The sequence below is a fragment of the Ochotona curzoniae genome, unplaced genomic scaffold, assembly GCF_017591425.1.
Source record: "Ochotona curzoniae isolate NIBS_2020 unplaced genomic scaffold, NIBS_Ocur_1.0 contig_66, whole genome shotgun sequence".
Lineage (NCBI taxonomy): Eukaryota > Metazoa > Chordata > Mammalia > Lagomorpha > Ochotonidae > Ochotona > Ochotona curzoniae.
Genome location: NW_024466512.1, coordinates 12,639,782 through 12,665,797, shown reverse-complemented (window position 1 = coordinate 12,665,797; position 26,016 = coordinate 12,639,782). Strand labels below are relative to the sequence as shown.

The 26,016-nt window shown below is 46.6% G+C and overlaps 1 protein-coding gene across 1 annotated transcript in view; it reads right to left on the bottom strand.

The window, feature by feature from the left end:
* The window catches only part of LOC121163973 (nebulin related anchoring protein), a 63,643-nt gene that overhangs the window by 19,225 nt on the left and 18,402 nt on the right, over positions 1-26,016 (bottom strand). The window contains 16 exon segments of the mRNA XM_040991782.1: positions 1,333-1,530; positions 3,026-3,139; positions 3,689-3,796; positions 4,551-4,655; positions 6,202-6,300; positions 9,268-9,372; positions 10,310-10,621; positions 11,818-11,925; positions 13,108-13,212; positions 13,988-14,086; positions 16,582-16,686; positions 17,186-17,383; positions 18,440-18,541; positions 18,792-18,899; positions 20,303-20,407; positions 21,616-21,714. Coding sequence (XP_040847716.1) covers positions 1,333-1,530; positions 3,026-3,139; positions 3,689-3,796; positions 4,551-4,655; positions 6,202-6,300; positions 9,268-9,372; positions 10,310-10,621; positions 11,818-11,925; positions 13,108-13,212; positions 13,988-14,086; positions 16,582-16,686; positions 17,186-17,383; positions 18,440-18,541; positions 18,792-18,899; positions 20,303-20,407; positions 21,616-21,714 — 2,070 coding nt within the window.

The following is a 26,016-nucleotide window of genomic DNA, read 5'->3' as shown; positions in this document are numbered from 1 at the left end:
GCACCAACACAACCATAGGTCAGGCATGCCAGGACCCAGCTCCAACAACAGCAGGACTGTGGTGAGTTGAGCATGGCAGCTCCCTTGCTCCTGCCGCTGCTTCCAGGGCTTGTTGCTGAGTAAATGCTGTACTCAGCATTGGCATGAAGTTGGCACAGATCTGAGTACTGCTGGGCTCGCGGGCACCGCCAGACCAGGAGGGAGGGCCATTGTCCTGCCTGGGCCTGTTGCCTGCAAATCTCATTGCACATGAAATCTAGCAAGTTGGGACATGGGACATCTGATCCAATAGGATGCTGCAACCTCTCTGGAGGCGTGGTCTGCGGCTCTTGGGCAGTGAGGACATCCTCTGGGGCTGTCCCTGACTTCCTGGCCTGCCTGCTCAGAACCAGGCATCAGGACTGAAATGCATCATCCTGGTACCATAGCACCTCCTTGAGCGGACCCACGAGAAATGCTTGGACCTGGATTTCCCACCTCACCCACAATACCCTCTTCTCTTTGATATGGGTCAGTTCTGAAGGGTTCTCAGCAGCCTCTCCAAAATCTCAGCTTTAGGGGCTAGCATGGTGTTACAACATATTAGGCCGCTGCCTGCACCAATGTCAGGGTCTCCTATCAGAGCTGTCCCCAGACCCAACCACCTGCATCCATGATTGCTCTGCTTCCCATCCAGCTCCCTGCTAAGGTAGCTTGGGCCAAGCAACAGAAGACGGCCAAATCCTTAGGTCCCTGCCATCCAAGTGAGACACCCAGATAAGCTTCCTGGCTCCTGGCTTTGGTCTGATTTAACCCAAGCTATTGTAGTCACTTGGGGAGTGAACCAGAGGATATAAAACATCTTCTTGCTTGTCCTGAGACAGGAAAAGAGAGAGAGAGAGATCAGGGCTGTTCAGAAGACGGTGACACAGGGATGGATGAGGCCCCAAGATGGATCTCCAACTAGCTGGATCTGCTCCATGGGCAAATCCTCTGTGTGCAAGCCATGAACTCAAGTTATTCAGTCCCAGTACCCTCACTTCTTAAGTGCAATTGTGAGAACTTCAGCGAGTTGTTGGCCTTCTTTGTGCCTTATGGTAATTTCTCCATAAAATGAGAATAAAGGTGCCAACAGAGGGAGATCGATGAGATAATATGGAAACTCAGCCTGGAAGTCAGCAGAGTGCCAACACACAGAAGCCATGCGAGAAGATACGTCAATCACGCTCAAGGGGGACGTGCGGAACTCTCCAGCTGCATGTGCAAAGCATATGCAGGTTGAGATCGCCTTGCCTTGGGGTATGGAGCAGGGCCTGAGCAGGGCTCCGAGGCAGGGCAGTGGGTCCCCGTTACCTCACTCTGCAGTCTGTGAGCCTGCTTGGCGCAGCTTAGCCTCAAGTCTTCTGCCAGGGAGGTATACTGGGGCAGTGGATGTCTGTAGTCCTGGTCGCTGGCCAGGGTCTGTGCCTTCTTGGCATGCACCAGGGTAACCATGTCCAGTGGCAGATGAAACTGTGCCTTGGAGTTCTCAAAGCCTTTCTTGTAATTTACCTGGTGGGGCAGACACATCAACAGCAGCTGTTTTAAAGTCACCACTGGCTAGGTGAACATCAGGGAGAGCTACTCAGTGCATTTGTTGGGATCTGCCTGGGATGATCCTGGCAGTGTGGGTGCTCCCTTCTTTCTGGCAACCTAACAGATGCATCCTGTCGCAGGTCCTGACACTCCTCACCCTTGCTCAGTTCCCAGGAGTCATTGGTCTTGAGGAAGAAGCCCTATGGTTGGGGTTACCCAGAAGTTCAAGGAATCAGTGCAATGACAATGATCCCCTTACTCAAGTGCTTGTCTCTTTCCATTTCCAGGGGCAAGCAGATGCACAGCTAACTAGTGCTCTATCCACCCTCTTTTCCTCATCATCTGCCAAGTTCAAGCACCAGTGCTTCTTCCTCAGGAACTCAAGAAGAGCCTCCTCCCAGCCTTGGATGACTGCCTCGTGAAGCAGTGTATAAGACACGTGGAGACAGATACCCCCAAATTCTGCCACATTCTGAGAGAGGCAGGGGGAGGTCATTCCAGACTAGCAGTTCCACCGTCGTCTCTGGAGGAGCTGTTGAAAGGTACCTGAAGTTCCAAGACATTTGGTTCTCCCTAACGGCCTCTTCTGCAGTCTCTGCCGCCCTGTCCGCTGTCCCCTCCTGCCCTCACCCTCAGCAAAACAACAATGCACAAACCAATCCCAGACTCCCAGGACAGAAAGGGGAGGAAATGATACGAATGGGGAAAGTAGGGCAGAGGATGTATGAAATGACAGAGGGAGAATGGGCTGGCTCCGTGTCCTGGCTCTGCCCCTTTCTAACTGACCTCGGGCAGCCACTCAGCCATCCAGCGTCTCCATCTCCTTTTCAGGGTGGAGTTCCCAGAGTATTGGACAAGGGACCAATACTGTGCATGTGGAAGTTTTTATTTTTCTGTAATACACTGAGCACAAATTTCATTGCTGGCATTAGCAAATTCATCCATGTTCACCAGCAAATGAAAGGTCATAATCGGCAACCACAGTGCGGAGGCAAACTCCGATAACTGTGGATCAGGCAGGTGCCACGGGTCCTAAAGCCAGAAGCTGGAGAAGGAGGTGGCTGAGTGATGGGTGAGCGCACATCCGCTCCAGCGGGAACTGTCAATCACCACATTCAACTTGGGAACTCAGTCCGACTACTGGCCAGAAGTCTCACACTTTCATATAAAAGTTTCCATGTTTAAAGCTTTGCAATTAATCCACTCTATAAGCCAAATCCAGCTCACATTCTAGCACTGGTCAAAATCAAAGATGCCCCAGCTTAGAAGGAAATTAAAGCATCAACTGGTCCCACCTCATTTTAGAGAGGAGTAAACGAAAATCCAGAGGTGATTCAGCAATGCCATCAAGCAAGACAGTGGTCAAATCAGTGCCCACTTCCAGAAGTACAAATGACATTAGCTGGCAGCAGTGGTGGCGTGCGCATCCATGGGTGAGGCCCACGTGCCCACAGCCTTTTCTCCCACTTACATCGCTCTGCAGAGAGGTCGCATGTACTGAATGTGCAAGGCTGAGATCATCTTCCAAGCTCCGGGAGCCAAGCATCTGTCCTTTCATTTTCTCAAATGCCTCTTTGTATTTGTACTAAAGGGAAAGAGAGCGAGAGAGAGTCACAGCTCGGGGGACAAGGGACACGGAATGGAAGAGGTGGGTATTGGGCGACAATGTTTTGTTCTTTTGACAGTAACCGGGGGAGTTAAAAGAAACCGCGCGGGAGTCGGCAAAGGGTCTATTCTTTCATATGCAAGACTCCCAATGACTAAAGGGCTCAGCGATGAAATGGCAGGACGCTGCAGCACGTGGGCGGCCCATGGCAGAGGAAGGTGGGTGCATTGTTAGCAGTCTCTTCACATGGACTCGCTTTCTGCAATCTCTTGGTAGAGGGTGCATTTTATCTGCCCAGGGTCCATGTGTACTGTGTCCAGCATTTGGCTTTGTACCCCAGGCCAGGCAATTTTTTTTGTTGTTGTTGGAAGATTCGTTCTTTCTCACCGGTCACTATTTGATTGCGCTAACCCAGTTGCTTTGGAGAGGAGAGGATATTAACCACAGGCAAAGAAGGCAGAGGTTAGGAGCAAAAGGAGTGAAAACCGATTAGTAGTGCTCAACACCAGTGCAGTCCTGAAGGCTCACATCGCTGATGATTTTGCCGGAAGCCTTTGCTGCCTGGAACGGAAGGGCATCCAGCCTCAGCTTGTAGCCACCATCTCGAAGTTTGCTCCAGGACTCCTTATAACGCGTCTGTCAGGAATATACAAATAAGCCCAGATAAGGACCTCGCCGTGACCCTGTGATTTCCAAACCCTCAGTTTGTCATAAGGGGGTAAGCTCTGTTTTGTGGTTGGGTTTTCTCCCTGTACCCTACTTGAGGTTAGAGACTACGCAGGAAAAAATTAAACAGGATGATCATCAAAGATCTGCCTCTTGCCTCACACATGTGCTCAAAGCGGGTAAAGCTGCAAATGGGACAAGGTTACAAATGCCAGGGCTCTGGAGTCAGACGCAGAATTTCCTAAGAAGCAAGTGGACTGAAGGAAGAAAGAGATTGTTTGGACACAGTTCTTCATATGTAAGAAGTCAGAAGTTTCCTTCAGAGATCAGAAACAGTGTGTGGGGTACTGAGTGAGGGAAAGGCTTTGAGCTGACCCTCGCCTTGCTACATTTGCTGGATCTATTCAGCCCACCTGAGATGCTCCCACATCCCAGCTCATCAGTGCCGATGCTGTTTGTTCTAAGCCAGACACTTTCCTAGTCCCATTCTTTCCAAAGAGCCTGACCCCTCTTGCAGGACCAGCTACATAATCCACAGAGTTTAGTGTACAGGAGAATGTAGGCCTCTTGCTAAAAAAAAACAAATCATTAAGTTTCAAGACAAGAAGGAAGAGCATAAAGGCAGCACTGGGTCTTTTTGGACACAAGGCACCGTGGGCAGTGCCCAGGAAGCAAGTCATGACCCTCTTGTCAGTAACATCAGCGCCCCTTGCATCAGCCTCACCTCACTAATATTCATGGCATTCAACTTGGCCAACAGCACTTCCGGGAGATCAGCAGTCGGCGTGTAACGATGCTTGATGTTTTCTCCCTGTTCCCTATACAACCTCTGTGGACAGAGAGAGGATTTGCATGAAACCCAGAGCCTCCCTGATACAGGCATCCTAGACGCCCCCCACCCAAGCGCCACAACTGCCATGTCATCAGAGACACGACTGCAGTGCCCTGTCCCCACTAAGACTTCACAGCTAGCAGAGGCCCAGTTCAGATTATGACATGCTGCAGTTTCCCATTAGTGAGTGCTGTACTCCTGGCATGCCACGGAGATGGATGTCAAGCAGGACAATGAGGTCTCTCCAGTCCCTCATTACTTGGAAGCACCAGACGTGGGAGGCAGTGGAGGAGGTGTTCTTACACAGGTGAGGCTTGTACCATCCCTGCTGGAACACTCTGCCCTCCTCCTGGTTCAAGGACCCTGGCCCCAGTGGGTGCTAGGTAGTCTCGGGACCTGATCACCCAGAAATCTGATTTGGGCTCCTGATATCCTAATAGTTGGCAGTGACACACAGAGTTGGCATCAGTCATTACAGAAAGTTTCTAACCCTGGCTTTTCTAAACCCGAATCTTAGCAGACGCGTCCAAGTTTCTACGTATCACAGCAGTGCCCCCTAGAGTTGGTTAGGATTAAGGAGGAAGCAAGCATTTTTTTCCTTCACACGAAAGTTCTGGCTTGACCCTCTGTATTTTTCAAAATGCTATTTGATTCTGATGAGCTGATTATCAAGAAATTATAAGATTCTAAATGGAGAAGCACGCCAATCACCCTGTCACACACATCCCGACAGGCACTGAGGTCAGTTCAGAATGCCTGCTGCAGATAGCCAAGTCAGAGTAATTGGCTCCGTCAGAAAGCAAAGGAGAAGACTCTGAAACCCCTCCTCACACCGTTTGCCAATTCACCTTGTGGAAAACTGAATGACTTTCCAATATTGAAAGCCAGGTCTGGCCTTTACAAAGATCTGTGGGCTCCTTTCAGGGCAATCAGCCAAAAAGAGGGAATCCATGTCCTAACGTGAATTTCTAAAGGGTCCCCATCACTTAGCTTCATCTCCAGCCCCGGGACCAGGGAGCAAAGGGTTGGACCTTGGCCTCCCATCCAAAAGGGAGCGTGAACAATGGGCTGGATATTGATCGTTAGTTGTTCATCGTGTACATACACATCAGAGGCAGGTCAGCCAGCAACACTTCCAGAGCTTGGGCCGCCAAGAGCCCTTAAACCTGACCTCGGTTTTCCAATGACCAAGCATTTCACCCAAGTCCACAGTCCTGAAAGCAACCCTTTCAAACAAAAGGAGAGGGGGAGACGGCCTCAGGCCTCATCAGGGATGCAAGAGTGAGACATGCAAATGGGGAGGCGGGAGCGGCATCCTGGGGCAGTGGGGTGCGGAGCCCCACTTGGCATCCGAAGTGTAGGAACGCCCCGTGGGCACGGTAATGAGGAAGCACTCCCACTAAGGGGGCCTCTGCAAAGGACAAGGAGCTCCTTCATCCTTAGGACAACAGAAGGAGCAAGCCCAAGGACCCCTGTGCTTCAATCGCCGTGTTGAAAGAACAGCCCACTCTCAGAGTCATAATGTATATACATTATCACTTACATCCACAGCCTGGGTATAACTAATTCTGGCCTGGACCATCTCCGGAGTGTCTTTAATACTGGTAAACTTCAAAGCATCTGGATGCTGACGGTACAGCTTCTGTTGAGCAGAAAAAGATCAAAGCTGTGAATTTTGTGCTGCTCTTTCATGCCATTTGAAAGAGAAAATCATAGGTTGCTTGAGATTAGAGTGAATTTGTGAACATAATTATTATTCTACTTCCTCCATCTTTCTATCCTAGGTGCCTTCAGGTTAATATTTGTTTCAATTTAAGAATAACCTCATGTCAATTAACATTAAAGTATTTCCACCTGGTGCAAAGACAACATCTCAAAATTAGGTTACACTGGTAAAATACTGTAGGATACACACTTAGGAAGGATTCTCTTTAGAGGCTTCAAATGCTATGTCACAGTTGTTTACATATCTTAGTTTGGCTCCTCTGAGCAAGAAAGAGCATTCGTAGTTATATTTTTCCATTGAGGCTGTTTTCCCCACAAAAGGGCTCAGCAGATACCACCATCGAAACCCTTCCATTGAACAGACCCCAGCCAACTGCTTCAGAGCCAGACTCAGTTAACATATGCAGGAAGTCTTAAAATGTTACAATCACGCACAAAAAAAGGAGTGCTTTCATTAGAAGCCATCATACAGTGTGAAGAAATGAAACAGACAAAAAAAATCACAATGGCCTTAAATGTTGGTATACGCATGGGCACTGTGGGTTGTGGAGCATTCTGAAAACCTTAAATTAATTGATTTTGCCAAAAAACATAGTTTTGTTTGAGAGGCAGAGAAACAGATGGGAGGGGGGGGGGGGGAAGGCTCCAATTTTGCTGGTTCCCTCCCCAAATGCTTGCAAAGCTTCCTAGTTGGTGCCAAAGCCAGGAGGCAGGAACCCAGAGGCAGGAACTTGATGCACATTGCCCATGTGGACAGTAGGAAACAATGTTATAAGCATCACTTCTGTGTCCCAGCATCTGCACTGGCAGGAAAGAACCCACACTGTCTGACACGGGATGCAGGCATCTCCACCTGCTCCTAGCTACTAAGCCAAATGGCCATGTCTCCTTTCTCTTTTTAATCAAAGTCTATTTTCTGGGGATTGAAATCATATGTTTTTTTTTTCCAAAAGGAAATAATTGTTTCATAATCATTCCCTCACAGGTCTTACTGGATTTTTATATATGAGACTGTCTTAGGATGGCTAAATATCCAAGAAAAGCTGGCTTCCCATCTGTCTTTGGAAAAAGTTTTTCTGAACATGCTCATTCTTTTCAGTGTTGTCTTTGGCTGCTTTGCAGTCATGACAGAGACCACATGACCTGCAAGGCAGAAAATCCGTGCCTTCTAACCCTTTACGGGACAGCTTTGCTGATTCTGGCCTTATGCAACAGGTATGGGTGTGTCAACTTTGGTGGCTCTGTCACAGTGTCTGCCATTGTGTCTGAAAGCTAAGAAGGCAGCTCTCAACATTGACCTGAAAATGTGCCAGCCTGAAATGAGACAGCTGGGAGAAACTGCTGGAGGGTGTCTTATCAGACTCAAAAGTCTAAGGACTTGCCTGAGACATCAAAATAAGCAACTTCTTTGAAAAACTTGGCAAAACTAAGTGGCAAATGAAGACCAATGTGTGATAAGTGGGTCCCCAAAGATCTCATGGCAGCCAGAGACAGATCAAAAAGAAATCAACCTGAAGTCTAACGTGTGCATATAACAGTCCTGACTCTTTTTTTTTGTAAGCGTCCAATAGTGGCCCAATAACTAGGAGTTTGGGATTATGAATCTTCAAACCTAAATGTCTGTTCTGTAAAGTTTTCATGTTCATCTTCTATGCGCTCCTCTCCATAACCAGACTGAATAATTCACTGAAGTATTGCCCTTGCTGTGTTCTCAGGGTCTTTGTTGACTCAGGTGTTAACCAAGGTTCCCCAAAATGAGGCCAATCAGACAAAAGTCCCTGAGGATGCTGGCTCTATTATCAAGTGATCAGTTGGCCCCCTCAATGGACAGATGCATTTGAGAAGCCAAACCAGGGGTCTTGTGTCTTAAGCACGGCATTCCATCAGAAAGTATTCACAAATCAAGATCCCAGGAGGCTCATGCCCAAAGCAAAAATCTTGCAAGGTTATGGCTGTCATTGTCACCTCCACATCCAGAAAAGTCCAGAGAGAGGCTGCTGCACTGAAGGCAGCTGAAAGGAACTAAAAAAAGAAGAAGAAAAGACTCCCTGGGCTTCCAAGAAAGTCCCTCCACAGATACGGAGAGACTTGGCTATGATTGCTTGATGGCGTTCAGCTCAGCTCAAGTACGAGCCAGGACAATTCCCCCAAGGGATGCTGGGCAGAGAATGTGTCGGTTGCCCCAACTTGAAGCTATCCATGTCGTGGGCAGAGGTCAGCGATGCTGCCAAACAGCCTGTAAGACACGAAGAGCCTTCACAACACAGCATGGTGACACTGTCCCACCTGGCAGACCGAGACAAGCCCTCATCCAGACTTTATAAACAGCTGTTTGATGGCACCACCCTAAAAAAAATGCCACAAACTGGCTCTTTTTTTTACCCCCTTTAAGCAACAATGCCTTAGAGTGGCTACAAGTTGGCAGGAGTAAGATTTAAATAGAAACGAGACATCTCTCCCACAAGATAGAGCTATGTCACATGCCATTGTCACGTGAATATCAAAAACTGTTTACACTGAGGAAGAAAATGTGTCACAAAGAAGCTTCCTGGGTGCCTTAAATGCATCTTTTCATCATCTCTCCTGTGTTGCTTCATTAAAAAAGGTAAGTTGGTGGGGAGCAATTGAGCCCTGTTTGATTGTCATTATTATTCATAATATCATTTGTCACCCACTTTGTTTTTGCCAGGGCTCAATGGGCCCCTACTGGTGTGTGTTTGGTATGTGGTTTCCCTCTAATTACCAGCCCTAGTCTGGGTTTTGAGGCCTTTCATGTGGCTTTCCCTTTTTCTTTGCCTTTTGAGTGGAAATTATTTTAATTTTATACAGAAACACCGCACGCCGAATGCAGCCAGGCCCGCTGCACGCTGTCAGGAAATCTCACCTCGCTAATGAGTTCTCCTGCCTTCTTCGCCTGCTCCACATTTAATGACCCGGTGGCGACCCAGCCCGTGCCTTTCATCCACTTCACATCTGCCCTGTATTGGTTCTGACAAAGAAGGAAGGAAAAAAAAAAAAGAAGAAGAAAGAAAGGCAGGCCATTGTTGGCACAGAGACATTTAAAGGGCTATTAGCCGCTCCCAGCTCCCAACGTAGCACTGGTGCCAGCTGAGTCAAATTAGATGCCTCTTTTGTCTTATCTGATTCTGCACTGTCACAGGTAGGGCTCTGATGTGTAAATTAATTTCCCCTTTAACTGGAGCCTTCCCTGTGGTTGGCGGCGTTTAGGCCCCACCCAATGCTAGGGAAGGAGGAGCCGAGAGGATGGGGGGCTATGTCTCCCTGTCTCCCTATTTTCCTGAACTATCGGTTTGCTTCTTGAAAATGACATGTGAGGGAGAAGCAGATGAGAAACCACAACAGGGCTCAGGTGGCAGTTCTCGGAGGGAATTTCTCAAGGCCTTACCTGCCATGCCACAAGTAGTTTCAGTGGACCACCATTTAGATAGATATGTTAAGGCTAGCATGCTTCATCATGCAAGAGTTCTACTGGGAAGTGTGTCTACCTACACACAAACACATATGCACACTTGTGTGTAACAGACTGACCAGCCTGAGAGCTCACTTACACTTTTGTGCAAGAGTTAGCTGAAGAAGGAGGAAAGGGGCAGAACTGTTGGTTAGCCACTGAGCTCATTCCAAAACTGACTGCTAGGGTTGGAATGTGTGATAAGCAACAGCTAAGGAAGTCACAATCCATTCTTCCTCCGGCAAGAAAAAGAAACCTGGGCCACACGCAGACCCCAGCTCCAGAAGGGCAGAAGGAACTGTGCCACTTTCTGCTTGTTGGTATGGAATTGAACAAACGCCAAGGAAACCAAAGTGTGCACACTTAGGGATGCAGAGGCTGGTTTCCCATCTGAAGCTGTGTGAGGAGACACTTGCACCAGCAGGTGCACATGCACACACACGCCGACGCAGCTTACGTCACTCTGCAGGCCGTAAGCCTTCTTGGCCCATTCCACTTTCATGTCTGTGGGCAGAGAGGTGAAGTGATGTGACGCCGTCCTGTAGCCGATGTCTGTGGCTAAAGCCTGAGCCTGGCGGGCATGCGCGAGGTGGATCATGTCCAGTGAGATGTGGCACTGACACTTGGAGTCCTCGAACCCCTTCCTGTACTCCAGGTCACTCTGCAGCTTGGACATGTGCAGCGAGTGGCTCATCTGCGAATCCCCCTGGGCAGTCTTGGCTCCAATGAGCTTGCCCTTGGACCTCTCATAATCCTCCCTGTACTTGACCTAAGCGAGAAGAACAGAGCAGGGATACGTGAGACCCTGCTACAGGAACTGCACTGATCCCAACTACAAAGCCATCTACAAGCTCTTCTTAGAATCAACCATCAACATTGATTTCCTTTGAATATCTTATATATGTTTTTCCATGAAAGCTACCTTAAAATCCTCCCCTCTCCCTTTGTTTTGGTAATTCTGAGAATATTATAAAGTCATCGTGAAGTGAAAAAGGCACAGACTATGCCAAGTGTGATTGCTGTTGGAGACAGGAACTCCCTGTCAAGAACAGCTGCATACATGTAGGTGTTCAGAAGGCTGAGGAGCAGGAGGGAGCATCCTGCTTAGAATAAACAACAACAACAACAACAACAACAACACTAGGGACCCTAGGCCAAGAGCGAAAGGATAAATGCACTAACAGCTGTTACCTGACACCAGCATGTGGCATCACGTTCAAAAATGATCATGACTATGGCCGTTAGGACAGACACACAGGCTCAGCCCACACCTCTGCCGACCACAAACACATCAGGTACAGCCCTGTTTCACGAGTATGTACTCTGAGCCAGGTACAGGATGAACCTCCCCCCCCCCCAAGGGCATCTGCAGGTCAGAGCTGCTTCACACGCAGCTGACCAGGAGCTTGGGCGCTTGCATCACGATTTGGCTCTATGGATTTTAAATGAAGGAAGCAGAATTTAACCTACATTCTGGTCCTCAACAGACACAATTCACTTCCTCCTCCTCATTTTACAAGGACCCATGTAATAACAAATTCGCTGTGATTTGACAGGCTCAGCGACCAGCCCCATGGAACAATGCTGGTACACAGTGGAGCTGAGATCGGCGTCCAGGCCTGTCTGACTCCAGAACCTGCCCTCCTAAGCCTGGACAAGCCACAGCATCTTTAGAAAGATGTGGAATGTCTCTGGGCATTGGTTTATTGCTGAAAAGAGTAACTTGGATGATCTTTTGCTACTGTTGCTATTCACAGCTACTGCTTACTGAAAATGAATGTGCAGAAGGGAATTCGTTCCAGGTACCAGCATGACTCACCTCACTGCAAGGTGACTGCTATATCCCCACTTTACAGATAAGAGCACTGAGGTACAGAGAGCTGAATTACCCAGCCCCTTTGAAACCCTCCTGGATGGACATGAGCAGGCTCCTGGATCTCTTGTTTAAACTAGGGGTGGACTCACCTCACTGGCCAAGTCCCTCTTGGCCTTGGCTGTCAAGAAGGCCAAAGAGTCAAGACGCAGCTCAAATCCTTTTGCTTTCTGGTTCTCCCAGCTGCTCTTGTACAGTTTCTAAAAGGAGATTTGGGAGACAAGAGATGATGCCCATGGAACAGCGTGTCTCTGGGCCTTCCTAGGGAGGACATTTCCAGGGAGGACAGCAATGACCACAGACCCCAGATACAGCCAGGCAGACTATCCCGTTCCTGCGTGATGACCTACTGGCACACAGGGTTTCAATGAGAAACAAATGAACCTGTTGAAGCTGGGAATACACCAGGAGTTCTCACGAGGGTCCCATACACAAGCCAAGGGTGGCACAGCTTGGCAACGTTTTCAGAAAGCCTGTTCCCCACATCTATTCACACTCCTGCAGCCACAGGCTGTGCCCCTGTCTCACCCCTACATCACCCCTGCCCTGTCCCCACGGCCCCCAGCCAACCTGACCTTTCTCTGGACTCCTCCTCGTCCCTCTCCTGTCACTACCCCAAATTCCACGAACTTTTCTTCTGGAAGGTTAGCCTTGCCTTCTGTACCTGAACAAACTCAAGCTTCCACTTCTCCTCACAGTTCTCCCCACCTCTGGCTTGGATCAGACCCTCAAAGACTTGGGAGCTGAGCAGCGAGGGCCAAGAAAGGCCCTTCCTGGATGACTCAGTGGGAAGAAGTTCAGTGTAGGGGTACACTCACAGACTAGCAGTCACTGCACTCATACCCTTGAGCTTCATGCAATGAGCAAGGACAGGATTCTGCAGTCTCTTGTACAAGCACGTGGACAGAATCCTCACTGGCCAAGTCCCTCTCAGCTCACTGAAGCCTTACCACAGCCCAGTGAGAGACTCATATTAGCTTCATTTTGCTAATGGGACAACTGAGAGAAGACTGTCTGCTTGAGATTACACACCCAGTAAAGTGGTACTCACAAGGAACACAGCCAGACAGCAAAGAAGTAATGCCTGAGCCTTGCTCCCTTCTGCCATGCCTGTTATGAACCTTCAACTCTGACCCCTGGAAGAGCCACTACTTCTTAGCCCGTGATCCTTTCACTGGCTCAAGTCCTCCACCAGTTCATTGCAAAAGAAGGTGATTCTCCTTACCCTAAAACACTGAGCAGAACCAGATCTGGGGCATGAGCTGTTTTTTTCAGAATGACCGTATATTTGTAACCTCAGTTGACACGAACACCAACAATTGGCTGATGGGTTGGGGGACCAAGTGGCTTTACACACAGGTGCCCATCCCCTCTGGCTGTACCTCACTGAGTTGGGCAGCATTGGCTCGGGCCCGTAGAAAGAGAGGCTCATCTTTGCTGATGGTGTACTGATGGACAGACTGCTCATTCCCTGCCTTGTAGGCCACCTGTTGGAAGACAGCACCGAGTCAGAAGCAGGTGGAGGTTGGTCACAGTTACAGCCATCACGGTGTCTTCACGTCTGTCTGCTTGGCACTTCCTGACTTGCACAGGAAGCTCATACAAAACTCGCCAGAACAGACACAGTGATCAGAATGCCAGCATAGGTGAACATCTCCCTGGGAATCTCAATACTCTCCCTCTTTCTCTTCCTTCTCTGCAACTTGAGTTTGCAAACAGGGGTTTGCTGTGACTCTCATGCTGATAGGATTTGTTCTGGCAGGTGTACCCACACCTTTAGGAAGGAATGCTAGGAAGGTGCTGGCCGTAGTGTAGCCACTTTGGCACCTGCTCATTGTTGAATACCAGTCTGTAATCAATTCTGGGCCTCACTGGTGTGCCTCCCAGAGTTGGGCTTAAGTGGGTATGACCTGCACAGATGGCACAGATATCGTCCTCTGAGATAATTCTCCACTAGCTGCAGAGGTCTCAATGAGATACAGAGAACGAAGCAAAGGGAGGAACTAGGGAGTATGGGTCTCCCATCCATGTAATAACCAGCTCAGCCCTGCCTCCACCGCTGACAACGAGGGAAGAAGTGCAGTGGGTGAAGCAAGGAGATCCAGTGTGCAATTTGCAGAACAGCCTGGGAGGCTGCAGGAAGCTGGCTGCAGTCCATTCAGAGGGCTGGCTCTCTGGTTCAGGCAGCACCTGCTGCTGTCCCCAGAGGTTCCCAGGCCCATGACACAGCAACTCGAGGGGGAAGGGCAGCTCAGGACTCACCCCACTCTGCAGTTCTTGGCTCTTCTTGGCGTGCTCCATCTGTGAGCTGTCGGTCACACTGGTGAACTTTAGTTCATCAACCCTCTGCCGATAGTTTTTCTGTTCCCAAAGAAAGGAGATGTTACAACATTGGACTTGGGCTACTGTCTACCATCACACACACACATTATTTGTACTGTGTACACAGACATCAAGCTTCTGGCATAGAGAGATTGGTACCCTTCCATTCACACCAGCCATAGTGTTTCTATGACTACTCAGGTTGTAGCAGCACTAAGGAAGGAGAAACACCACAAGCCACCAAGAGTGGTCAGGTGGATTTTCATCTTCATAATTTTCCATTCCTGGATGATTGTGGTCTTGTCTTCCCAGCATCCTCCTCTCACAGTCACAAACCATTTGGTTCATTTTTCAGATGTGCTGATTCTGGCCTTCTCCTCCCCTGACTCCACTATGGGGACTTCTTGTCCTTCTTGAAGATTAGTTCCTCTAGCTTTTCCACCAGAGCTGCCAAAGTGGAAGGGAGATTTGGCCACTGAGGATGACTTGTTGAAGCAAAGGCTTTGTGTTGGTGGGGGAAACTAGAGATGCACTCACAGTCCGATTCTGCCCAGACTCCCAGGGCCACAAGCAGGCACACTACCCTGTCATTGTTAGAAACTTCCAGGCAACCCAGACTCCAAACAGGTCAAATCCCAGGTATGCTAGACAGCCACAAATCCATTTCCTATAGTGCATGGGAACAATATAAAAATGGTAAAAATCTTCCTGGCCCTTCAGGAATTTAAAAATCAGTCAACTCTGTAGGAAATGAGCTAAAAATCAACATTCCTGAGTTGAAGGACCGATCAGATGATTTTCCTTTCAGGATAGATGAGACTATGGTCCCAGCACCTGGATTTTAGTTGGTCTGTAAGAAACCAGTTCATAAAAAGCCTAAAGAGATTCTTTCCCTCCTACCTTCCTTAGGTATTTATTTTAACCATAATGATCTTTATTTAAGAGAAGAGTAAGTGAAATAAGACAATAAGATGTAAGATCAAATTACCCAACATGCTTTAGAGAGGAATACTGCCTAGCAGTCAAGGCTGGGGCACTGAAACAAAGACACTGAGTACGGATCCCAGCTCTGTTATACTTTGCTTAAACCTCGTGTTCCTCCTGTGAAGTGCGACTATTAGTAGAATAATATTCCCACTTCACAGGAATACTATGGACCATATATGGATGGCACGCTCAAAGTGAACAATAAATCACTCAACAATTGGTGAAATGTGTCTCCTATAGGCAACAAATAGATGTGTTTTTTGTTGTTGTTAGTTTCATCTCTTCAAAACACTTTCTTCTGATCAAATTCTTCAATGACTCATAAATCATACAGTAACATCATTTTCTTCAGTGAGGTTCTTGATTTTATTTTTCATTTCTTCAGTGACACATTAGTCATTCAGTAGCACATTATTTAACTTCATGGTGTTGTTAATTTTTTTTCTTCCTGCTGTTTATTCTGTTTTGTGGCTTTTCATTTAAGGGGATGTACAGTAACTGTGTAATGGAGACTATCATCTAGCAGCATGTTGTTTAACTTCATGGTATTATAAATTTCTATTTTTCCTTTTGTTGTTAATTTTGTACTGTGGCTTTTCATATAAGGGGATGTAAAGTAACTGTGTAATGGAGACTGACATTTCCAGATGTGAGGATATAATGCAGTATGCATCTCTACTTCCAGACAAAGATGGACTCCCAATGAAACTGTTTACTATATCTTGACAATAGGATGCTGGACTCTCTGCCATTGTCCATGTCGTCAATGACGGACATATGACTGTGTATAAAGAACCATACTATAGTAATGATATAGGGGAACTCAGTGAGGGGGGGAGGGAATTGGCGAGGGGATAAGGGAAATCCCAGGGCCTATGGAACTATATCATAAAATGATAATAATTTTTAAAAATAAATTAACCATCCACTTAAAAAAATCACCCAACAATTAAATAACATCATCAGTCCACAAACAGCCGCTATTATTATCACTATGGATATCATAGCTAAGATCCCCAAGATGTAGGCCTGCTCTACCTAGTTGGCTCTGAAACAAGAATCCCCCTTGAAGATCCCAAAGTTCCTGAGTCACTTTTCCAAATGAAATGGCCTCCAAAAGCCTTCCTCTGTCTGCCACCAAAGCCAGCTATCCATGGCATACAGGGCAGCATGGGCTCAGAGCTGACTGTGAGGGGCTCAGCAAGGTCAAATGGCCCTGCCCAAAGCCTTCAGTGAGAGTAAATTGCAGACACAGTGAGAATGAGAAAGAGAGGCTTCTTAAGGAATCACACAGTCCTCACGCAAGAAACACATGGTCTGTGTGTGTTGCTTGTGACAAGCTTTCTAAACTAAGTAAACTGTATTGAGCTGCTGCATCTGAAAGCAAATGAGTTGGCTTCTTTAAAAAAAACTCTCCGGGACGTTTAAGGGTGTGGTAAGCTAGTTCAGGGAGTGCTTTGAGTGCAGAGTGAGGGGGTCTTTCCCTTTGAAAAACACACAAAATAATCCTAGGGGGAGGACAGAGGAATTGCCCCAGCTTGGGTTACCTCGCTGACCAGCTGTCCAGCCTTCTTGGCCTGTTCCAAACTGAGACTCCCCTCAGTCAGCCAGGCGACTCCCTTCATCCATGCCAGGTCAGCCTTGTATTGCAACTGCAAGAGAAAAGGTCACCAAGTTCTCCTCCATCACAGGGGCCCACACAGGACAAAGCCAATGGGACAGTGATGAAAATCTTGATCCTACTTTTATCACCTAGAACAGCTCCCTATCCCTTTATGGCCAGACTTGTGGTGTTGAGGGAAGCCACTGTGCCCACCTCGCAATGCCAATCACATGGTTTGTGTTCAAGCCAGGGAACTTCTTCACCAACCTGTTACATTTCCAAGATTCCCTTACCATGTTTAACATTTGCTTTCCTTTTGTTCCTGCTCCTTAACAACCTACCTTAGCTGTCATGTTAATTCTGTTCCAACCTTCCATCCTCTAATCTCCTTTGCCTTAACTATAGTTTCACCTCCTCATCTCTCCTTCCCAGGCCCAGACCATTCTTAGCAATTCTTCCTGGCTCTTTAAGTTAGAGAGCCACATGTATATTCAAGAGTGTATCCAATGGAAGGAGACACAGAGAGAGAACTGCAGCTGAGAGCTCACCTCGCTCTGCAGCCCGTAGGCCTTCTTGGCCCACTGAGTCTTCATGTCTTCAGGCAGTACGGTGTACTTGTGCAGTTTCTTCCTGTAGTCAAGGTCACTGGCAAGGGCTTGGGCCTTCTTGGCATGGCTGATGTTCACCATATCCATGGGCAGTTGGAAGTGGGTCTTACTTTATTCAAAGCCTTTCTTGTATTCAACCTTGAATTCACAAAAACAAGGCCTGTAAGTCAAAGCCTGTGCCTGCAAGAGTGATATGAAAACACAGAATAGACTCCCAAGACTTCCTGGGAAGTTGGCAGTTTGGCCAATGCCATCCATTTTGGGGAGGTGTGACATAGGGAAGCTGAGGTCATACTACTTTGTGTCTGAAAGGACTGTCTCCTGTCAATCAGCAATCTTTTTCCTCAGCTACTTTAGGAAGTGAATATTCTAATCATGGTTACTAGAGAGCTTTAAGATGGATAACAACACATCTTGCACCGCACAGCCAGATGAGACCAAGTTCAAATCTCAATTACCATTTACCACCTGGGAGACTTCTGGAAAGTTCCTTCAGCTACCTCAGGGCTCATTTTCCTTGGGAGGACTGTTGTGCTTTATAATTGAAACATATTTAATACAGGGATGGTCATATCACAAATGCTTGACAAGTGTGAGCAGTGAAGATGACAAGGGTGGTGACCGATGGTGATGAGAGTGACAGCAGTGCTGGTGCAAATGACAGTGGTGAGGATGGTGAGGATGGTGCAGATGGTGGCAATGATGGGGAGAGTCATGATGGGGTTGTGCCAGGCAACCAGAGCGTTAGGGTTCAGTTTTCAAGCCCTCTACCAACTCCAGGAGACCCACATTCACTGTTCATGGAAACACACAATGGAACAAGACACCCACAGCCGATGAAGCTTCATGAATTATAAGTTATTCCCAAAGCCCTCCTCCCCTGGGTCTCTTACACCATCTTGCCCACTGTAGTTGCCAGGTGAGCACCTTTGAAGTGAGTAACTGTGCCCAAACACCTTGTACTTCGATAGCAGATGCCATCACCCTGAGTCCACATTCCTTACCTACTTAAAAGGCAGTCTGCATTTGTGAAATAAAAAACCTAGACAAACTTCTTATGCAAGCCAGGAAAGAGAAGGAGTTGCAGGCAGAAGTCAATAAAAAAAAAAAAAGGAACTGTCCCAGGTGATCTAGGCAACAGAAAAAATTAAAGCAACACAACTCTAAGAGGGTTGGGGATGAAGGAGAGTTTACCTCACTGCTCATCTTGGCCACCTGCAGGGAGTGCAGAAGCCTGGAGTCTGCGGTTCCCATGGCTCTGCCTTTTGTTTTTTCATACTCTTCTTTGTATTTAATCTTGAGAGAAAGAAGAAAGTCTATGGTGAGAGGAAGAAGCACTTTGGCAAAGAAGGGACTTTGGTTTTAACAAGTGCAAAGGCAACAATCCCAGAAATACGTCTCCCGGTAATTCATGAATCCAGACGAAGATTAAAGAGTTGTGATGTTTACAATAGCAACTGTCATTATTTTTTGGTCAGGGAGACCACTGACATTTCATTGGAACTATTTGCTATGTGTTGCCAAGCTAATGAGGAAAAAAACCTACGTTGCTAGCCAGCTCCCCGGAGGCTTTGGCGGCCAGCAGAGGCATGGCATCCAGCTTCATCTCAAATCCCTTGCCCTTGGTCTTCGCCCAGCCTTCTTTGTACTTAACCTGACAAACAAAACCACAGGTGAGCAGGAGTCGAGTTGCTATCCATGTTTCTGCCAAAAGTTAAACAGGATATTTTTTTTTCAAAAGCAAAGTTGACTTCTGATTGGATTACAAGAGGGCTCTTGACTGTCATTATCAAAATGGCAACAGTGATTAGTGACATCAGCTGCTCTCTGTCCTGCTGCAGAGAGCCACACAGGGCAGAACTAATGCAACGGAGCCAAGAGAAGGTCCCCGTGCTCCTTCGGGTTCTGCCGTTTCCCCATCAGGAGACTTGGTGCAATGATCTCTTTGGGCCTCATTTTATCATTTGTAAAAGGAATGCCACTTATTATGAGAATAAACGGGGTTTCCTATATGAATTCAAGCATAAAAATGGATCCTAAACTAGTAAAGTGTAACAGAGATGGAAAGTATTGCTACTGTCATAGTAGTCACAGCGACTGCTTATGGTCTCTTTCCTAAATGCTTTCTGCTCATTGACTGCACATCACCACATTAGGCCTATGAGGATCAGAAAAATCTGAAAGCTCCCTGAGGATCACACAGGCAAAGAAACAACAATGTCCACATCTAAACCCAGGGCCAACTCACACCAAAGCCCATGCTGTAAACTGCATCCCCACAACGCCTAATGGTGGTATAATTCTATACGCACAGTGTCCACTTCGGTATGAAAGAAGCATTCACAAATGTTAGCTTTTTCTTCTTGTGCGTCTCGAATTCCATCTAGAATGAGGCCTCACCACAGCCCATTAAGTGACTCCAGGAGAAATCTGATGGTTGACTGTTCTAGGAGCCATGTTGTGGCTTGGTAGGTTGTGATGCCTGCATCCCATATTGGAGCAGCTATTCAAGTTCCAGCTACTCTACTTCTCATCTTGCTCCCTCCTAATGCACCTGGGAAGGCATGGGATGATGACCCACATAGTTGGCTCCCATCATCCCCGTGGGAGACCAGGATGAAATTCTGGGCTCCTAATTTCTGCCTGGTCCAGGCTTTGCCATCATAGCGATTTGGTGGCTGGAGGATGTCTCTCTCTCTCTCTCTGCCTTTCAAACACATAAAACACATCATTGTTTAAATTGGTCTTTTTAAATTTCTTCTATGGCAAGTCACCAGTTTTAGACAGTAATACCAAGATGATGCTGATGATGTGTGTACGTGTGTTCACACATACATGCTGTATACCTGCTCATATAATGAAAATCCGATTGCTTTGTTGAATTCATTCCTGGTTATGTATCAGGAGACCAAAAAATTCACAATGATGCCATGGTGGATGCATTTGGCCAGTCTCCTCAGGAACAGGCTCTCTTCCCTACTTTGGGCTCACCCAGGTATCTTTGCTTTCACGCCTGCAAGAATCCTCACCACAGGTTCCCCCATGTTGCTTGCTTACCTCACTAAAGAGTTCAGCATTGGCTTTGGCCTTCACCAACTGAGGCACATCCTGTGGCAAAGTGTAATTCAACTTATTTTTCTCGTAGTCTGCACGGTAATTCACCTGTTGGATTTAAAATAGATTTGCAGGGTTTTCTATGAACAGGAGAACTTTGGGATAAATGTGCTATTTCCCAATTTTTACCCTTGTCTTGTAGCTGAGCAGGAATTTCTCAAATACCATTTTATGAGGCAACTGTGATGTTCTCAATGTCTTAAATCAACAGAGTGAAAATGCCACAGGAAAAGTAACACACCCCACAGGCACACTCAACACAGTTTTCCAGAGTTCTTTGGGATGACACACCATCTCCACTTATAAGCATGTAAAAGTGGGAAACTTGTGTTTGAACTTGCTGCAGTACTGAATGCCTTGCTGAGCTTGGGCTAATAACTAGTCATGAATAATTCTCAAACACATACATATACTGGGGTGGCGGGAGGGGGAGTCACCTTGGATTATACACAGAGAAAAGACCCAACCTGAGTCTTGATGGAAACGGAAAGCTGCAGTCCCACCTCCCAATCCCATCCGAAACTCACACCCTGGTGATGCTAAGAATGACTGTCAGTCTTTCAAGGTACCCTATTAATACTGCTTAAACAGGTCTCTTTTTTAACTTTTAGATAGTCATACTGAAATGTTTATATATCAAATTATGTACGATGTGGAAATTTTTTGAAATGATTGAGAGAGGGGAAACGGCATATCGAGGAAGCAAGACTAGCCACAAGCTGACAGCAGGTAAAGCTGGGATAGACAGGTGAACGCACTTACATGGCGGTATTCTCTCTACTTTCCAATGTAGAAGTACTTCAAATAAGAAGTTTCAAGGTGGGGGAGAGTCATTTCCTGGATGTAATAGGACACAGGTCATGGGCCTACATTATGGCACAACAAGCTGAGCCACCACCTGGACTATAGGCATCCCACTGGGAGACCATTCAAATCCCAGCTGTTCTGCTTGCAATCCAGCTCCCTGCTAATGTACCTAAGAAAGCAGTGGAAGATGGCCGGAGTGCTGTGGCCCCTGCACGCATGTGGGAGACTCTGGTGAAGTTTCTGGCTCCTGGCTTTAGCCTAGCCCAGCGCTAGCTATTCTAGCCATTTGAGGAACAAACCAGCAGATGGAGGACCTCTTTCTTTCTCTCCTTGTTTCTGCATCTCTGCCTTTTAATTAATTAAATAAATGTCAGCAATAATAAAAACCAAATCCTTGGAGTCAGGTACTCAGGTAACTTGCAATGATTAGGCAAGGGCAGGCCACTTACGTGACTCAGTTGCTGAGCATTGATTTTGGCTTGAACAATCTGCGGAGTATTGGTCACAGAGCTGTACTTCAACTTGTCAATGCTTTGCCTGTAGTTAACCTAGGCAAAAACAGGCATAAGAAAATATCACTAGCTCTTTCCCCAAAGATTTTCTTAGCTTCCTTCCCCTGTGCCCATCAGACTGATGATTCTCAAATTAATTAAAAAAGGACCCAAAATTGCAATTGAATACAAAAAGATATGGCAAGCCTACAGACAGAAAAACAGCACATTGAGGAACGAATGATTTAAGCAAGCAGCTCATGAAAGAGGTCAGCCAACTGCGCAGTAAATATGAGAAAAGATGCTCAACCACATGATTATCAGAGAAATGTCCAGCAGAATCATAGCAAGATACCTTTCCACACCTGCTAAAGAGCAGAAAGTTGTAATTTCTGACAATAGTAAGAGCTGACCATGGTAAGGAGCTATGGAAACTCTCACAAAGCTTCTAGCAGACCAGACAGCCACAACAATTTTCCAAATCAGAATGATAGAGCCCTAGGGCCTGGCGCGATAGCCTAGTGGCTAAAGTCCTCACCTTGCACATGTTGGGATCCCATATGCGCACCAGTTCTAATCCCGGCTCCCTGTTTAAGGCCTGGGAAAGCAGTCGAGAACGAGCCAAAGCCTTGGGACCCTGCACCCATGTGGGAGACCCAGAAGAAACTCCTGGCTCCTGATTTCAGATTGGCTCAGTTCTGGCCACTGTGGCCACTTGGGGAGTGAATCAACGGACAGAAGATCTTCTCTGTCTCTCTTCCTCTCTGAATATCTGACTTTCCAATAAAAATAAATAAATCTTATTAAAAAAATGATAGTTTTGGCACATACACAGCATGTCCCAAGAGTTCTATCTTGAGGATCATTCCCAATGAAAATGTGTGAACAAGAACATTTTACAGTAACTCAAGCTATGTATTTATACTTCATATATTTTTATGTGCAATGCACCAAGAAATGATGTTTAAAAATAAGAAAATTTCCAAGACCATCCTTGTTTCTTAGTGGCGATGGCAAAGGAACATTAGTGGCCCCTTGGAGGGACATTCCTAACACGTCTGCACCCTGTACCCCAGCCCTGTCCTAGCCCTCACATCACCTTGCCAGCGTCCCTAAGGAAACAGCCCTCTACTCAACACTTGAATGGAGACTGTGACTTCAGAGAGGGAGGAGATGGGTACCACATTTCAGCCTGATGGGTTGCTGCTTTGCCATTTCAAGGTATCTAGGGCGAGTGGATTTTCTCTTGTTAAGACACAAAACTGCCCTTCGGAAGGTTGCCCATGAGAACATGTTCATCCAAATTTGTCTTATTTTCCTCCAAATACGAGTGAGTGACCAAGACTCATGGCAGAGGGTGCGGGAACTTGTGCAAAGAACTAAAGGACTATATTTGAGGCTTGAGGGTAGATAATAAAGTATTAGGAGATGAGCAGGGCTGAATGAGAGCCCCAGGAACCTATCCCAACAGAACTACAGTGAAAGAGAGTGATTGTAACTGACACATGACCTGTTTTGTCACTTAAACAAGGTTGGCCTGAAAGGCAGAAGTAGCAGCATACTGATCCCTTATCCTGCTCTTTCCCATCACCCATTGTTTGTCCATCCATTCCACTGGCAAACAGTCCTGAGCGTCTGCTCTGTGCTTAGAAGCAAAAGGAACACTGCTGCCCACACAGATATCTCAGATGTGGCCTCGCTCCCAGGACCCCTAAACAGACTCTTCCCTCTGGACAAATGCCAGGTGAGGCTGACTAGCCAGCTGTGTTCCTGTGTGGCTTACAGCAGCCATAGCACCATCCAGACCCCCCACTCACACTTCTGGTTTCACATCTATTTACTCCTAGAAGCCGACAACCCCACTCAAGATCCCACACAATTTGGCAACTCCTTTAGGCCTGGTTGGAACTTCACACCTTTTGCTGTATCTCCACTTCCTACTGCCTCCCCTGCCTGGACTTCCACCCATGGCTTCTCCCCATGTTCCGCTGGGTGGCTCTGCCTGCCACAGGAGCTCACATCTCAGTTACCACTGCACTTTCTGACCATTTCCTGTCTCTTCACTAGGCCTGGCATATTTGCCCTTCCATCTGCCTGCTCCTACTTCCAATCACTGCCTCCCCACCATGACAGCCCATCTTAAGGCATCAGTTTATGTCTCAGCTGCTCCATTTCCAGTCCAGCTTCCTGCTTACAGCCTGGGAAAGCACTGGTGGAGTCTTTCGAACTATGCACCCACATGGGAAATTCAGATGAAGTTTCTGGCTCCTGGCTTTGGCCTGGCTCAGTTGAGCTGTCGCAGTCATTTGGGGATTGTACCAGTGGATGAAAGATCTCACACTCTCTCTATATATATAATTCTTTCAAACAAAAAATGAATAAATCCTTAAAAATATCAGTGACCCAAGTGAAACAGTGCTTAGAGCCACTTCAGCTTCATTGACTGCCAATCATATACTCCACGTTTTCCTTGGGTCCTTGCCTGTCCTGACATCAACTAACAACCCACCATGTGCCAGGTGCTGTTTCAGTCACTCAGTTCACCTCCCCAACCACCCTCTGCCTTACAAACCGAGGCTTGGAGCCCTGGAGTATGATACTCAAGTAAATATCAGAGCTGAGATTTGAACCCCAGATGTCTGCCTCCAAAGCCAGCTGTCAGCCTAGACACTAGGGACCAGAGTTATGAAAGGCAGCATGCTTAGGCTAAGAGTTGACAATTTAGATACGAACAAGGGATACTTCATAGCTACAGACAGCACCATTTACACAAAAAATGACTTACACATTAACTTCTAGAACAGCACCTAGGAACTACAGAGGGTTCCTGACATTGAACCACAGGGTGCTCTGTTGAATCTGGGGATAAAGGACAGGTACTGCTCACAAGTTTTTAGTTAATGGTGAAAGAGAGGTTTATGCATGCCCTGAGTTTTGGCCAGGAGGTCTGTAGAGAAAACTAAGAAATATAAAGTCATTTCAATGTCAGCTATTAATGAGATTATAGTATAGTGGCTTCTTAACACATTAATTCAGAGGAGAAAATTATCATCTCATAATAGAGTCTATTACAATTCAGAATTATGCATGATAAAATGTGACAAAACCTCTATTTTTAAATGGCATATTCCTTCCCAATAGTTCTGCATTAAGTATGTTGCAGAATACAATTACTTTTCTCTGCAGGACATAATTAACAAACTCCATTAGATTAATCACATCTTTGCAACAGGACAAATGCTTGGCCTTCAATTCCATCTACGTTCTGAAGGTTTCTTTGCTGAAAATAGAGTCTCATTTTAATTCTGTTAGTGTTGGTATTGCCATCGAAAGGGAATATTCTCTAATTAAGAATCCCAGCTTGTTTATTTAATTTCACAGTTATTTCACCATCTTTAAGGCTACCAACCAGAGAAAAAGCAAATGTTCTTGTAAATGAGTTTCCTAAACTTCTTTAACTGTAAGGTCCCTACGTTAGAGGTCAGAAACTCAAACTGATGCCAGAGGCAGGAAGGAACTTAAAGGAGAGTATTCAGTAAGGAGGAACAGCCACTCAGTCCCAGTCAACTGCTGCCATGGAGGAGCTAGGGCCACGTGTCCCACGGGTTCTAAGAAAAGATGGAAGTACTAGATGTTAGGTGAGCTCTCAACTTTCGTACATTAGCTTAATTAAAAAAAAAAAAAACAAACTTCAACATTCTATAAATGTGGTTCTTGGGCTGCCAGTTTGGTACCTGTCTTTAAACTCCAATAATATTTCCAATCTTATCAAGCATTAATCCTGTATCAGCTTTTAAAAACCAGGTAGGCTGGCTATATTTCAGAGGAGGCATGGTCTGATCCAAAGTCTTACATAGACAGAATAGCCAGTCATAGGAGTACAGCACTGTAGGGCTCTATCCCATTTGGATGGTGCTATTTAGTAGGCACGGTTTTTAGAAGTCTATTATAAAAGCACACACTCAAATGTTAATGAGGTACTCTTGATCTGAAACTTAATCAAGCAATGTATGCAGTCAAAAAAAGAAAGGAAATAGCTTTGGCTGTGTCCAAGTTTAACTTTGGGCTTCACTAAGGTAAAATGAAAGAGTTAAACCAACCAAAGTTCCTGGGAAAAGAAGCAAAATATAGGCCCTCATACTCCTCTGCTTCCCATCCCATGCACAAGTTCAACCTTGAAACGCCCCTTTCATCCACCACACTATCATTCACCACTGATTGTGCTTCAGTATCCTGGACACTACAACAGACACTAGAGACGTCGACCGAACCCTACTGCTTCTGAGCCAGAGAGAAGCCAGACTTAGCTGCCACCAGCAGTGCCCAAGTCAACGGCTAGGGTTGTGCAGATCCTGAAGG